At 37.9% G+C, this 13,665-nt stretch overlaps 2 protein-coding genes and 1 pseudogene across 3 annotated transcripts; 2 read left to right on the plus strand and 1 right to left on the minus strand.

The window, feature by feature from the left end:
* The first annotated feature begins 363 nt into the window (after positions 1 to 363).
* On the plus strand, positions 364 to 3,597 carry LOC126787733 (cellulose synthase-like protein E6). Of its 2 annotated transcripts, none has more exons than XM_050513636.1 (8): positions 364 to 669; positions 872 to 1,190; positions 1,355 to 1,495; positions 1,590 to 1,721; positions 1,825 to 2,037; positions 2,148 to 2,375; positions 2,463 to 2,810; positions 2,978 to 3,597. In XM_050513636.1, exons 1-8 carry the CDS (start codon positions 377 to 379, stop codon positions 3,518 to 3,520), a joined length of 2,217 nt encoding a protein of 738 aa, XP_050369593.1. In that variant the 5' UTR covers positions 364 to 376; the 3' UTR covers positions 3,521 to 3,597. The 2 variants fall into 2 exon arrangements, with proteins under 2 accessions (XP_050369593.1, XP_050369594.1); XM_050513637.1 differs by having other exon boundaries at positions 418 to 669; positions 849 to 1,190.
* A 1,396-nt stretch (positions 3,598 to 4,993) lies between these two features.
* LOC126789301 (cellulose synthase-like protein E1) lies at positions 4,994 to 8,321 on the plus strand. The gene is made up of 8 exons (XM_050515430.1): positions 4,994 to 5,305; positions 5,567 to 5,873; positions 6,202 to 6,342; positions 6,447 to 6,578; positions 6,678 to 6,890; positions 6,979 to 7,203; positions 7,298 to 7,645; positions 7,731 to 8,321. The coding sequence occupies exons 1-8, from the start codon at positions 5,040 to 5,042 to the stop codon at positions 8,286 to 8,288; spliced, it is 2,190 nt and encodes a 729-aa protein (XP_050371387.1). The 5' UTR covers positions 4,994 to 5,039; the 3' UTR covers positions 8,289 to 8,321.
* A 203-nt stretch (positions 8,322 to 8,524) lies between these two features.
* On the minus strand, positions 8,525 to 13,376 carry LOC126787546 (cellulose synthase-like protein E1; annotated as a pseudogene).
* Between the last annotated feature and the right edge of the window lie 289 nt (positions 13,377 to 13,665).

Genomic DNA, 13,665 nt, shown 5'->3' on the forward strand with positions numbered 1-13,665 from the left:
ATATATCTTATAAATATTAAATAATATTACAATTGTGAGATAAATAAATTTTATAAATGAACATAAAAGAGAGAAATATATTATATATCTTATAAATATTAAATAACTCTACAATTGTGAGATAAATAGATTTTATAAATGAACATAAAAATGAGATATATATTATATCTCTTATATCTGTGTAAAAGAATATAATACTAATGATAAATATTAACGTATCTAATTTAAAAGATAATTTATAAATAAGATAGTAACAAATATTTTTCGTTCCCCCCCCCCCCCCCTATAAAGATGAGTAATCTTTTACCCACACTCAACTAAGCTTCTGGTTCAGCCACTGCGAGAGAGAGAGAGAGAGAGAGAGAGAGAGAGAGAGATGGGGAAGAAGGAAAGCGGAGAAGGGGAAGAGACTACTCTTCCATTGTTTGAGAGCAAAAGAGCAAGATATAGAGGTTTCTACCGGGCTTTTGCATCAACTATATTCGTGTTTGTGTGTTTGATCTTGGCGTACAGACTAATAAACATCCCAAAAGCTGGGGAGAGAGGGAGATGGGCTTGGATTGGTATGCTCATGGCCGAGTTCTGGTTTGGTCTGTACTGGATCATCACTCAGTCTGTTCGCTGGAGTGTCACTTATCGTCAACCTCTCAAGAACAGACTCTCTCAGAGGTTTGCTAGCTTCTTATATATTTTACATTCTAGTTCATACTTCATACATACGAGTGGAAGTGTAAAACAGTGACCAGTATATGAAATGATCGATAAGCATGAAGAAAATGAGTTAAGCTTTCATTTATATAAAGAAATGTCTTTCCTTATTTGCTTGGTTAGTTTAAGTATATATATAGAAACCTTTGTTTGTGTTATGCAGATTTGAGGACAAGTTACCCGGTTTTGATGTGTTTGTATGCACTGCTGACCCAAAAATGGAGCCGCCAAGTTTAGTGATTAACACTGTTTTATCAGTCCTATCCAGCAATTTTCCATCTGAGAAGTTGAGTGTTTATCTTTCTGATGATGGCGGTTCAGAGTTAACTTTCTATGCTCTATGGGAGGCGTCTCGGTTCTCGAAGAATTGGATACCCTTCTGCAAGAAGTTCAAGGTTGAACCAAGGGCACCGGAGGCCTACTTTGCACTGCATTCTGATGTTCATGACACCAAGTGCGGTCAAGAATGGTTTGATATCAAGGTGTGTGCTGTCATGTATTGAAACTAGATGGACATGGTTGATATTTTTACGTCTTTAATTTTGTTGATAAAAGTACTAATTTATTCTCATTAGTATAATGTTATGTTGAAGAAACTTATCGATCAAAAAGTACTAATTAATTTACAATTCGTCTAATGTTGAAGAAACTCTATGAAGAAATGAAAAATCGGATCGATTCTATTGTTGAAAGTTGCAAGATACCAGAAAAAACAAGGAATCAACACAAAGGGTTCTCAGAATGGAACCTTAAAGTAGCAAAGAATGATCATCATTCAATTGTGCAGGTACAGCAATTCTTAAATGATTGGTCTTTATATGTGTCCTTTTGTCATTTCTTGCCCCCTTGTTTTATTGATCTGCTTCTGATTTCTGTTGAAGATAATAACTGATGGAAGAGACACAAATGCTGTCGACAAAGATGGATGCCGATTACCAACCGTTGTGTACATGTCAAGAGAAAAGAGACCCCAACAACCACACAACTTCAAAGCTGGAGCCATGAATGCACTGGTTAGCATTAGCTTAATTCCTTTGCTTATTTCCATGTGTCAAGTGATTTTAACTTGAAATTTACAAGTACCATATAACTGAAAAGGCGATTTCCTTTCTACAGTTGAGAGTTTCATCAAAGATAAGCAATGCACCCTTCATTCTCAACTTGGACTGTGACATGTACGCAAACAACGCCGATGCAATACGAGAAGCACTGTGTTTCTTCTTGGATGAAAAGACTGGCCACGAGACAGCTTATGTGCAACATCCGCAGGTCTACAACAATGTCACAAAAAATGATATCTATGGAAATGAATGCATTGCAACTAATGCGGTGAGTATTATAAACCATGTCTGGAACTGTCTATTTCCTTTCAAGTTACTACTAAAATTAACGGCAAAGATCACGAAATTTCACTAAGAAATTATGATTTATGGAATTAGATTGAACTGGCTGGGTTAGGTGGATATGGAGCAGCATTGTATTGTGGCACCGGATGTTTCCATCGAAGAGCATGTCTTTGTGGCAAGAAGTATTCAAAGGGTAATATAGAAAAATGGAACATTGAGGGCCAGAAGAGCACCATGGACAATAGTATCCAAAAATTGGAGGAATCTACAAAACCTCTTATCGATTGTAGCTACGAGAAGGGGAGTCAATGGGGAAAAGAGGTATCATTTCCTGTCTCTTTGTCTCTCTTGCAAATTCAGAATATTAATCCGGAAGGTGATGATGAAATATTTGCTGTGGCTATGCAGATGGGACTAATATATGGATGCCCTGTGGAAGATATAGTTACCGGTTTGGCAGTGCAATGCAGGGGATGGAAATCAGTTTACTACAATCCAGAAAGGCCTAACTTTCTTGGTGTTGCTCCAAACACCTTAGAAATAGCACTTGTTCAGCACAAGAGGTGGTCTGAGGGCATGTTTCAGATATTTTTCTCCAAGTATTGCCCCTTCATATATGGACATGGGAAGATACACTTTGGTGCCCAAATGGGATATTGCATCTACCTACTATGGGCTCCAGTTTCATTCCCAACTTTGTATTATGCAACTGTTCCTCCTCTTTGCTTGCTCCATGGAATTCCCTTGTTCCCCAAGGTACCTCTTTCTCACTCTTCTATCTTGATTGACATAAGATTTGTTAAGCTAAATGAGCAAAAGAAATCAGGGGCGGAATCCTTATACCTGAAACGTTGATAAAACATGAATTCAAGCCAATTCAATGTTGTCTCTGTTAAACCAGTGGCTTCTAATTGATTTTGCAGGTGTCAAGTCTATGGTTCCTAGCATTTGCTTATGTTTTTGTAGCAACAAATGCATACAGCATAGCCGAATATGTGATGTGTGGGGGAAAACTCAAAGCATGGTGGAATCTACAAAGAATTTGGCTGATCCGACGAATTACTTCATACTTCTTTGCCTTCTTTGACACCATAAAGAGGCAATTAGGGCTATCTGAGACGCACTTCACCCTCACTGATAAGGTTGTCACCGACGATGTGTTAAAGAGGTACGAGCAAGAGGTTATGGAATTCGGAAGCTCAAGCATTATGTACACGATAATGGCAACGACGGCATTGCTGAGCTTGGTGAGCTTAGTTTGGGGGACAAAGCGGGTTGTGATGGATTTTGAGTTGAAGGGCTTAGACCAGTTCATCAGTCAAGTTATCCTTTGTGCCATACTGGTTTTGATCAACATACCAGTGTATGAGGCACTCTTCTTTCGTAGTGATAAGGGCCATATACCATCCTCTGTCATGTATAAGTCTGTTTTTATGCTCACACTGGCTTGCTTGATGCCTATCTAGCTAGGTAAATCTTATGATTTTAAGCAAAATTATATAGGAAATTTAGAGTATATCTACATGTATGTAACACCTGTATTTATAGAATTATAGATACAATAACAAATTTTATTATCCGTATAAAAAACCAAACGTTATTGCCAACGTGGTAAGTAGAATCATTTCACTTAAACATTTTTATAAGATTAAAAGCAAGTTGTTGTCGATCTAGTAATTTAGTTCAATATAAAATTATAAATTATTCAAATCAACGTGGTAATCAAGTAAATTTAGCTCAATTAAATTAATTTTTAATTTACGTAGTTGTAAATGACACCATGCGGATCCTATCACCGTAACTTGCAGAAGAGGGGGCTTACACTGCCTGGTTTCGACAGAACACAATGGAAGGTGACGCATGAGATGATAACATATAGAGCTAATTGGATCAAACCTTGTGGGCAGTCGACATCCAGATCAAATAATGGATCGTTTGACACTGTCAAATTTCAAAGTGTTGAAATATTCAAACCAACAAAGAAGAAATGGATCATCTACAACTCGTCTAGTACTGATTGAGTTTGATGCAGGGTTTGATCAGTCACCATCATCAAACTTCAACATAGACGTCTCAACTAAATTAGTAATTAATATATTTAATTTTCAGATAAAAATATAGCAACCATCAAATTAAGAAGATAAAATGATATAAACAAAGAAGATGAAAAGATTCCTTATCAAATCATGCCAAATGGTATCGACTGTATAAAGCAGTGGCGGATCTTGGACGGGTGTTTAAGGGATGTTTGATATAGAATTGTAATTTATGGAGGATTTGAAATTTGACCGAAGGCAAAAATTTTTTTTTGATAATGTACTCAAAATACTATGTGATTCACTTTTGAACTGATTGTTTTACATTATCTGCATCAAAATACCTCCAAACATATGTAACCGACGGTAGATGGAAAACAAACGTAGAAACCCAGAAATCCCAAATGGGAAAATCCCCAATTCAATCATGACATCCCGTGCTCACTAGAGGAGTGGAGGCCGCGCATAATTTCTTAGTGGAATAGTGGAGTGAGTCCGATCTCAAATGCGATCTATCACTATAATTTAAGAATTAAGCTTTAGTTTTTAGGGTTAGATATTTAATTTTATGGAAAAAAAGAAGGGAAAAGAAGACACAAGAGATAAAAAGAAAAAAAAATTGGTGGTCCGTGTGAAATTAGAGAGCTTAGTGTGGGAGGAGATTATGTGTGGGTGTGTGTATGTGTAGATATTGGTGGAGGGATTGAGTGTGGGAGAGAATGGGAGAGAGTATGTGATGCTAGTCATAATTAAAAAAAAATTAATAATAATTTTTTTATCTTTCTAATTGACTTGTGATGCTTGAGCATCCCTAATCTTGCAATAAGATACGCCCCTAGACTATAAAGTATAAACACAAACACGCATCTGGTACATGTCCCTGACATATAATACAGAGAAGCTCAGACAGAGAAAATATACAGAGAATAGAGAGCTGGATTGGCTTAATATGGGAGAGGGAGGGAATAGTTCACCATTGTTTGAGACGAAGAGGGCCAAGGGGATAGTTCTATATAGGCTTTTTGCTGCGTCTATCTTCGTAGGTATATGTTTGATCTGGGTTTACAGAGTGACTCACATTCCAGAAGATGGAAGGCTTGGCTGGATGGCTCTGCTTGGTGCTGAGTTATGGTTCGGGTTTTACTGGCTCCTCACTCAAGCTTCCCGGTGGAACCGTGTGTATCGGCACACCTTCAAGGATGTGCTCTCAGAGAGGTAAGTACAGTAAACTTCTGTATGTTATGTTGTTAGATTGTGGTTAAAATTATTAGATTGGAAAATGATATATGTAAGATTGTTCTTTCACTATGTTTAAGGATATATATATGCTTGAAATAGTGACATCATATGTTATTAGATTGCAAATAGAATCACAAGCGTGATAGAATGATTGGTCTTGAAAATATGAGGTCATGATGCTCTCATTGTTAGTGTACTGTGAGTGCTATCAATTAGTTATCATTTTCTGGATGACAGATATGAGGATGAGTTGCCGGGAGTGGATGTATTCGTGTGCACGGCGGACCCGACTATAGAGCCGCCGATGATGGTCATAAACACAGTTTTATCGATCATGGCTTATGACTACCCACCGGAGAAGCTTAGTGTGTATTTATCCGATGATGGCGGATCAGAACTTACATACTATGCTTTATTGGAAGCTGCTGAGTTTGCCAAGCACTGGATACCATATTGCAAGAAGTACAATGTGGAGCCAAGGTCACCTGCTGCTTACTTTGCCTCACTAGCTTCTGATAATGCAGGGGATTTCACTCACATTAAGGTACTATTGTTAAGTCTTTATCTCTAATAATAAGGTCTAAACCAGATCTGGTCATTGCTAAAATTGGACAATGTCCCAATCTGGAAAGGATAAGATTGTAGGGTCAATATTGTTTGTTTTTGAAAATGGGGATGGGGTTCGGACCAAAAAGAAATAACAAGGAATTGATTGTTTTCTTTGTTGTATATATGGACTTTGAATTTGGACACTTCTTGGCAATGACAACCTTCCCTACAATACTAGATAATGATAAAAATTTGGTTAAATTTTTTATCCAATGTCAAAAAAAAAAAGAGTGATATTATTGTTCATCCTTGCCTTCCTACAGAAATTATACAAAGACATGGAGAATAAAATCGAAACTGCAGTGAAGTTAGGCAGCATTTCTGAAGAAGTACGATCAATATACAAAGGCTTTGCTAAGTGGAATTCATATTCATCTCGACGTGACCATGACACGGTTCTACAAGTACTGTATCAAGATCTCAATTTATTGATCATTATTAAGTATATTAATCTAAGGGAATCATAATTATGATACTAGAAATTTACTCCTAGCTATGTTTCCTGTAGATAGTAATTGATGGGAGAGACTCAAATGCAAGACATACTGAAGGGTGTAGACTGCCAAACTTAGTGTATTTGGCTCGCGAAAAGCGACCTCAATATCACCATAACTTCAAAGCCGGAGCTATGAATGCACTGGTATGCTGCACATTTCTTGTTAGAACTTTTAGAGTAGTCTTCGATATAACAAAGTTTTCATCATTAATTGTTTGTCATGGTGATCCTTAACTCATGCAGATAAGAATATCTTCAAACATTAGCAATGGGAAGGTTATCCTTAATGTAGACTGTGATATGTATTCAAACAACTCTAAGGCCATAAGGGATGCTCTCTGCTTCTTAATGGATGAAGAAAAAGGCCATGAGATTGCATATGTACAGTTCCCACAAAATTTCGAAAACGTTACCAAGAATGAGCTATATAGTTCTACACTACGAGTAATCAGCGAGGTATGCATTATTTTGCAATCATATTTGAATGGTGGGTATAGTTACGTGATCTTATTTAATTTAACTCTCTTTGTTGGATCAAATGCAGGTGGAATTTCATGGTTTGGATGGTTATGGTGGTACTTTATACGTTGGAAGTGGATGCTTTCACAGAAGAGATACTCTTTGTGGGAGGAAGTTCAACAAAGAATATAAGAGTGAGATGAAGTGGGAGAATAGGAAAGGAGAAGAAACCAGCATTCTAAAATTGGAAGAGAGTTGTAAAAGTCTAGCAAGTTGTACATTTGAAGAGAACACTCAATGGGGAAAAGAGGTCTCTATTCTCTCCCTTTCTCTCGCCCGCGCACAAACATAGTAAGTGCATAATAAGTTGACAAATGAGCCTGATCAGTTCTTATAATTTGCAGATGGGTTTGAAATATGGGTGCCCGGTTGAAGATGTTATAACGGGGTTATCCATCCAATGCCGCGGATGGAAATCAGTGTACTGCAATCCAACAAGGCAAGCTTTCTTAGGAGTAGCTCCAACTACACTACCTCAAACGCTTGTGCAGCACAAGAGATGGTCAGAAGGTGATTTTCGGATTTTGGTTTCTAAGTACAGTCCTGCATTGTATGGCCATGGAAAGATTAGTTTAGGCCTTCAGCTCGGATATTGCTGCTACTGCCTTTGGGCTCCAAATTGCTTGGCAGTACTATGTTACTCCATTCTCCCTTCACTCTACCTTCTTAGAGGCATCTCAGTATTCCCACAGGTAATAGTCCCCTCTGTCATTCCTTTTAACTTGTCACAATATTTTTTACAATGTAATATGTTTTGGGTTTTTCTTTTCGAATTAGATCACAAGTCCCTGGTTCATACCATTTGCATATGTGATCATCGCCAAGTACTCTTGGAGCTTTGTGGAGTTTTTGTGGTCTGGTGGCACAATCTTGGGCTGGTGGAACGACCAAAGAATATGGCTATACAAAAGAACAAGCTCCTACTTATTTGCCTTCATGGATACCATACTGTATCTTCTGGGGTACTCAGATTCAGGGTTTGTAATAACAGCCAAGGTGGCCGATGAAGATGTGTCACAAAGATACGAGAAAGAGATTATGGAATTCGGATCCTCCTCTCCAATGTTCGTCATATTAGCAACAGTGGCATTGCTCAATTTGTACTGCTTTGCTGGGTTTCTCAAGGAAGCAATCACTAGAAAAGGAACTGTTGAAGCTTATGATGAGACGATGGCTTTGCAAATTCTTTTATGTGGTGTTCTAATTGTCATCAACCTGCCGTTGTATGAAGCCCTTTACTTGAGGCAGGACAATGGGAAAATGCCAAGTTCTGTGGTATTTAAGTCGATGGCATTTGCCGCACTAACTTGTGTATTTACTCAAGTCTTGTTCTAATTTGAATAACGAGCTGTAACAACAGCATCTATATATAGTCTTGTATCAAAACCTCATACGCTCTATTGAGTCTATTCCACGGTTTCAAGGAAGTAAGAAGGTTGAGTCCAATATAAAATATCGAGATTAATTATAATACAGTTGATTAAGAAGCATGCAGCATCTATCTATGTACATAAACTCGCTCAGGAAAACACCCAATAATCTTTCCATACTTACAAGAAAGTAATTGAAAGACACAAATTGTTAACACGATCTGAAATATTACGGGTCACAGATGGAGCCTACATTCTTAGTATAAAGCATCTCGATCTCATGCATTAATACAAAACCTTAAAACAAATACAAGCAAATCCAGCAAATGCCATTGACTTGAATGCTGTGCTCGGGAGCTTTCCCTTGTCCTTTCTTAGGTATAGAGCTTCGTATAACGGTAGGTTAATGATAATCAAAACCACACATAGGAGAATCTGCAAGCACATTGTCTCATAAACTTCTGTAGTGCTTTTTGTTCCGGTGATTGTTTCCTTCACGAACCAAGCAAAGCAGTATACATTGAGCAATGCAAGTGATGCAAGCACGGTAAACATTGGCGACGAGCTCCCGAATTCCATGATCTCTTTCTCATAGCGTTCGGACACGTCTTCATCGGCCACCTTGGCTGTTATCGCAAATGCTGAATGGCTGTATCCGAGCTTGTGCACAATGGTGTCGATGAAGGCAAATAGGTATGAAGATGTTCTCTGGTAAAGCCATATACGCTGGTCGTTCCACCAACCTAAGTTCGTGCCTCCACACGAGAGATACTCCACAAAGCTCCCAATGTACTTAGCAGTTATAGCATATGCAAATGGTATGAACCATCGGCTTGAAATCTAATTAGACATACATGTCATGCAAAATCTATATCAGAGAAATTGTGAATATACTGTACGTGTATAATCGATGTACGTACGTTAGAGTTAGAGTTTCGGACTTATGCTAATCTTGTGATATATTAACACCAATAAATTATAATGCAATAACTAGATTCTAGAGCATTAATTTTACAATGTAAATCTATTGTGGAAAAACTTTAGTGATCATGAGCTATAGTGTATTATCGAGGTACGTTAGAGTTAGAGTTTCGGACTTTTGCTAATCTTGTGATATATCAACACCAAGAAATTATAATGCAATAACTAGATTCTAGAGCATTAATTTTACGCGTAAATCTATTGTGGGAAAACTATAGTGATTATGAGCTATACCTGAGGAAATAAAGATGTGCCTCTAAGGAGGTAAAGTGAGGGAAGAGTGGAGTAAATTAGTGTTGCCCAGCAATTGACTGCCCATAAGTTGTAGCGATGATAGCCAAGTTGATGGCCTAAGCTAATCTTTCCATGGCCATGCCATACAGGATTGTACTTAGACAGCGTAATCTGAAGGTTGCCATCTCCCCATCTCTTATGCATCACAAGTGCCTGAAGCAATGTGGTTGGAGATAAACCTAAGAAAGCTTTTCTTGGTGGATTGCAATTCACTGATTTCCATCCTCGGCATTGGATTGATAGTCCTGTTATCACATCTTCAACCGGACACCCATATTTCACACCCATCTGCAAATCACATAACTTTTGTCTGAACTTAAAAAAAAAAAAAAGTACTGCTGCAAATTAAATTTGTTTATACATGATCGAGTTTAAGTGAATATGAATATAGTACGTACGCTTGGAGCGAGAGAATACCTCATTTCCCCATTGTGTGCTCTCTTCAGATGTACAACTAGCAAGAATTTTCGACCTTTGTTCTAATTCATGGATGCCAATTTGTTCTCATACATGTCACAGTCTACATTAAGTAGCAACTTCCCATTGCTAATGTTTGACGATACCCTAATCTGCAATTTGCAAAAGGTTGCACCTGTTATGTCAACCCTACTCGCACACGTACGTAAATACTGTTAATTTAGTATGTTACGTATATATGTTGTTTACCAGAGCATTCATAGCACCAGCTTTGAAGTTATGGTGAACGTGGGGTCTCTTCTCCCGAGCCAAATACACCAAAGTCGGCAACACACACCCTTCGACGTCTCTTGCATTTGGGTCTCTTCCATCAATTACTATCTGAGATTTAAAAAAAAAAGTTCAACTAGTTTAAAACATCTTGCACTAAATGGTGATATCCAGTTCTTTGATCAGTCAATAATAGTAAATCAAGATATATATCAAAACACCATACTTGAAGAATGGTGTCATGGTCACGTTTTGATGAATACGAGTCCCACTGAGAAAAGCCTTTGTGTTTTGATCTTACTTCTTCCGAAATCCGGCATAGCTTCACTGCATTTTCAATTTTGGTGGCCATCTCCTCGTATAGTTTCTACAACAATATTTGATGACAAAAAATAATTCTTTAATGGAACTTCAAGTTTTAGCCTCTCTACCTTAAGAACCTTATAATACTAGCTGGGTGGCCTAAAAAGAAAGTTAAGAGATCTTATTTGCAAGATAAATTATCAGGTTGACATTCAGTGGCGGATCCAGGATGAAATGGTTACCCAAGCTTCAAAAAAAGTCTATTACATAAAGAAGAATATAGTGTATTTTTTAGTCTATATGGCCTTACGGTATGATTTTTTGAGTTGATGAAATTTTCATTTAGCCAATAAGTATTGGAAAAATGACCGGCATTCAAATCTTATTAGCAGGTGACAATGTTTTTTAGTGAAGCGAAACTTCATTTTGTTATCAAAGTACTGCAGCACCATAAGAACAATAATGTAACCTAAAACTAAAAACCAAACCCAGATGTAAAACAACAAACAAGATAAACTTCATTACATGCCCAAGTTCTAATTGATAAGACTAAGGAGGACTGACAAGAACAAAATAAAATGCTTTTAGGGGGAGTTGAACCTAGCACCCCTGAATTAACATAATCAAGCCTAACCAATGAATGCAAGTAGGTATGGTAGGTTAATTATGTTTTACAAATATCCCACCAGGGCTTAAGCCCTAGTAAGACTAGCCTAAATCCGCCACTGTTTTATACAGTAATACATGAATAGTAAATAAGTAAACAATATGTACTCGTATAGAAATACATGAATAGTAAATGCGTGAATATTCACAGTGAATAGTACTCAGTGAACAGTAACCGATTATTACTGTTTCGGCATTTAAACGTTTACGAAATGTTTCTAAATTCTTTTCTTATCTTTTCAAGGTGATCGATAAATCAAGGAAAGGAATTATCTTCAGAAATTGTAGAATTACGCTCGAGTCGATAAGGTAAGTAAAATCTCATATATTTACGAATCTACCCTTATGGAGATTAAAGATTTTGCAAGAGTTTTTAATATTGAATTACGACATGTATACGATATAGTGGATTACATATATATTGTATAAATGGTAATAAGTACATATATATAGTTCGCTATATTATATACTGTTATGAATTCATTGGAATTGGTCATTTCGATGACGAGAATTATATATTGAGCATGTGATTTAATTTGTACAATATGAGGTGTGATTATTGTACGTGGTTTTAACATGGTGTTTGTTAAAACGTTTTGTCTTCGGACGTGTTTATGAAATATGACATGTATATGATATAGCGGATTATATATATTGTATAAATGGTAAATAGGTACATATATATATATAGTTTGCTATATAATATACTGTTATGATTTTATCGTGATGATGTCATTTTGATGACGAGATTTTATATCGAGCATGTGATTTTGATTTGTACAATATGAGGTGTGATTATTGTACGTGATTTTAACATGGAGATTGTTAAAATGTTGATTTGTCTTCGGACTTGATTTTTGTACAATATGATGTGAGATTATTGTACGTGTTTGGCAAGTCGGAACCTAGCCTTTGGCCGGGCGAAAGTTACGATACAGTTAGAGCTCTAGTCTGTCTGCCGGAGTACTGCATGTGAGGTAACGGGTGGTTATCGGCTCATGAGTACTCATATTGTTTTGGATGTTGGGTAGCGGGTGGTTACTCAATATCGGCGGTGTACTACGTGAGGGGTAACAGATGTGTACCAGCGTTCATTAGTACCCGTATTATAAATGTATTTGGGTAACCAGAAGGGTTGCCCGATTTCTCATGAGCACTTTCATTTCATATATTTTTGAGACAACCCGATGGGCCGTCCATTGACTCATGAGTACATTTATATTTGTTGATTTGTGATTTTTCGTATATATTGATATGCGAATTATATTTTCATTTTACTCATACGAGCTATAAGCTTACCGGGTTTGTGTTTATAATCCCGGTGCACCAATTCGATGGTGTAGGAGATAATTCCGCAGGTGTTGACTAGTAGAGATTGAGAGACGACTCCGGAGTCTCGAAGTTATTCATTATCCTGCTTGTGGTGTGGTTTTCATTTCACAATTGTGTGTGAGAATTTGTGAGGATTTATTGGTGAGTTTTGTGAGAGATTGTGAGGATTATTACATTTCTATTTTATGTAATGTTGAATTATAAATTTGGTTTGTAATAATTGGTTTTCTGAGTTGTATTGAGAACTCAGTGATGATCCGTTGTGCATTTAAAATGATTTCGATTCGTTGAGATTGTTTTGGTGTTTCACGACTTTAAAATTTTGAGTTTTTAAGCTCAAAATTTTAGGGTCGTTACACACTCTCTCTCCCTGCAACTCTCTCTCCCTCTCGACCCGACCCCCTCTCAAAAAATTCCCTTCACCGATCTTGCGACTCTGGCCGGCATGGCTCTCACCACCAGTCCCAAGACCGCCACAAGCTCGATTGTTCCAACCCCCGGGCGAGACGCGTCCTCCCTCGTCGCCGTGAAGCCTCGCCGACAAGCGGCGATTTCTGGAAAACCTCACCGTTGATTCAAGCTTCGCCGCCGGTGAATGGAGCCATAGATACTCGTAAATCGACCCTTGGGTGGAGTGTAGCGCGAAATTAGAACTCAAATCGGAGGTTTTAGCGTCGGAGGTGAGCTTGGGAACTCCGAAACTTTCCGACGACATTCCGGCCAATCCCGACGATCTGGGTTGCAACGAAGGTATGGTTGTGATCACCTCTGCATATTCTTCATCTTTCATATTGAGTGTTTGTGATATTGTTGAGTTTTGGGCGGAGTTGTAGGACGTGACGTGTGTCGCCGTCTGTGGCGGCGCGTGGGTGGTTGTGGAGGTGCAGAGAGGAGGAGAATAAATGGGAGAGTTTTGGGCAGCGATGGGCAAACCACGCGCGCCGGTTCGGGCGGCGCGTGAGCTCCATGCGCTGCTACTGTGGGTGGCTGCCGGAGTGTGGCGTGTGAATAGTGATTCCGAACAATAATTTTTATGTAAAAAGTAATTTTATGTACGATAAATTATAAAAAGTAATTTT

The sequence above is a fragment of the Argentina anserina genome, chromosome 3 (genome assembly GCF_933775445.1).
Source record: "Argentina anserina chromosome 3, drPotAnse1.1, whole genome shotgun sequence".
In the NCBI taxonomy this organism is placed as follows: domain Eukaryota; kingdom Viridiplantae; phylum Streptophyta; class Magnoliopsida; order Rosales; family Rosaceae; genus Argentina; species Argentina anserina.

What these genes read in the sequence shown, in the direction of transcription:
- LOC126789301 (XM_050515430.1), top strand. Translation starts at nt 5,040, where the DNA reads ATGGGAGAGGGAGGGAATAGTTCACCATTGTTTGAGACGAAGAGGGCC. An exon ending in AAGGATGTGCTCTCAGAGAG is followed by an intron (nt 5,306 to 5,566) that starts GTAAGTACAGTA and finishes TCTGGATGACAG; the next exon opens with ATATGAGGATGAGTTGCCGG. An exon ending in CCGGAGCTATGAATGCACTG is followed by an intron (nt 6,579 to 6,677) that starts GTATGCTGCACA and finishes TAACTCATGCAG; the next exon opens with ATAAGAATATCTTCAAACAT.
- LOC126787733 (XM_050513636.1), top strand. Translation starts at nt 377, where the DNA reads ATGGGGAAGAAGGAAAGCGGAGAAGGGGAAGAGACTACTCTTCCATTG. An exon ending in AAGAACAGACTCTCTCAGAG is followed by an intron (nt 670 to 871) that starts GTTTGCTAGCTT and finishes TGTGTTATGCAG; the next exon opens with ATTTGAGGACAAGTTACCCG. An exon ending in GAATTCCCTTGTTCCCCAAG is followed by an intron (nt 2,811 to 2,977) that starts GTACCTCTTTCT and finishes TTGATTTTGCAG; the next exon opens with GTGTCAAGTCTATGGTTCCT.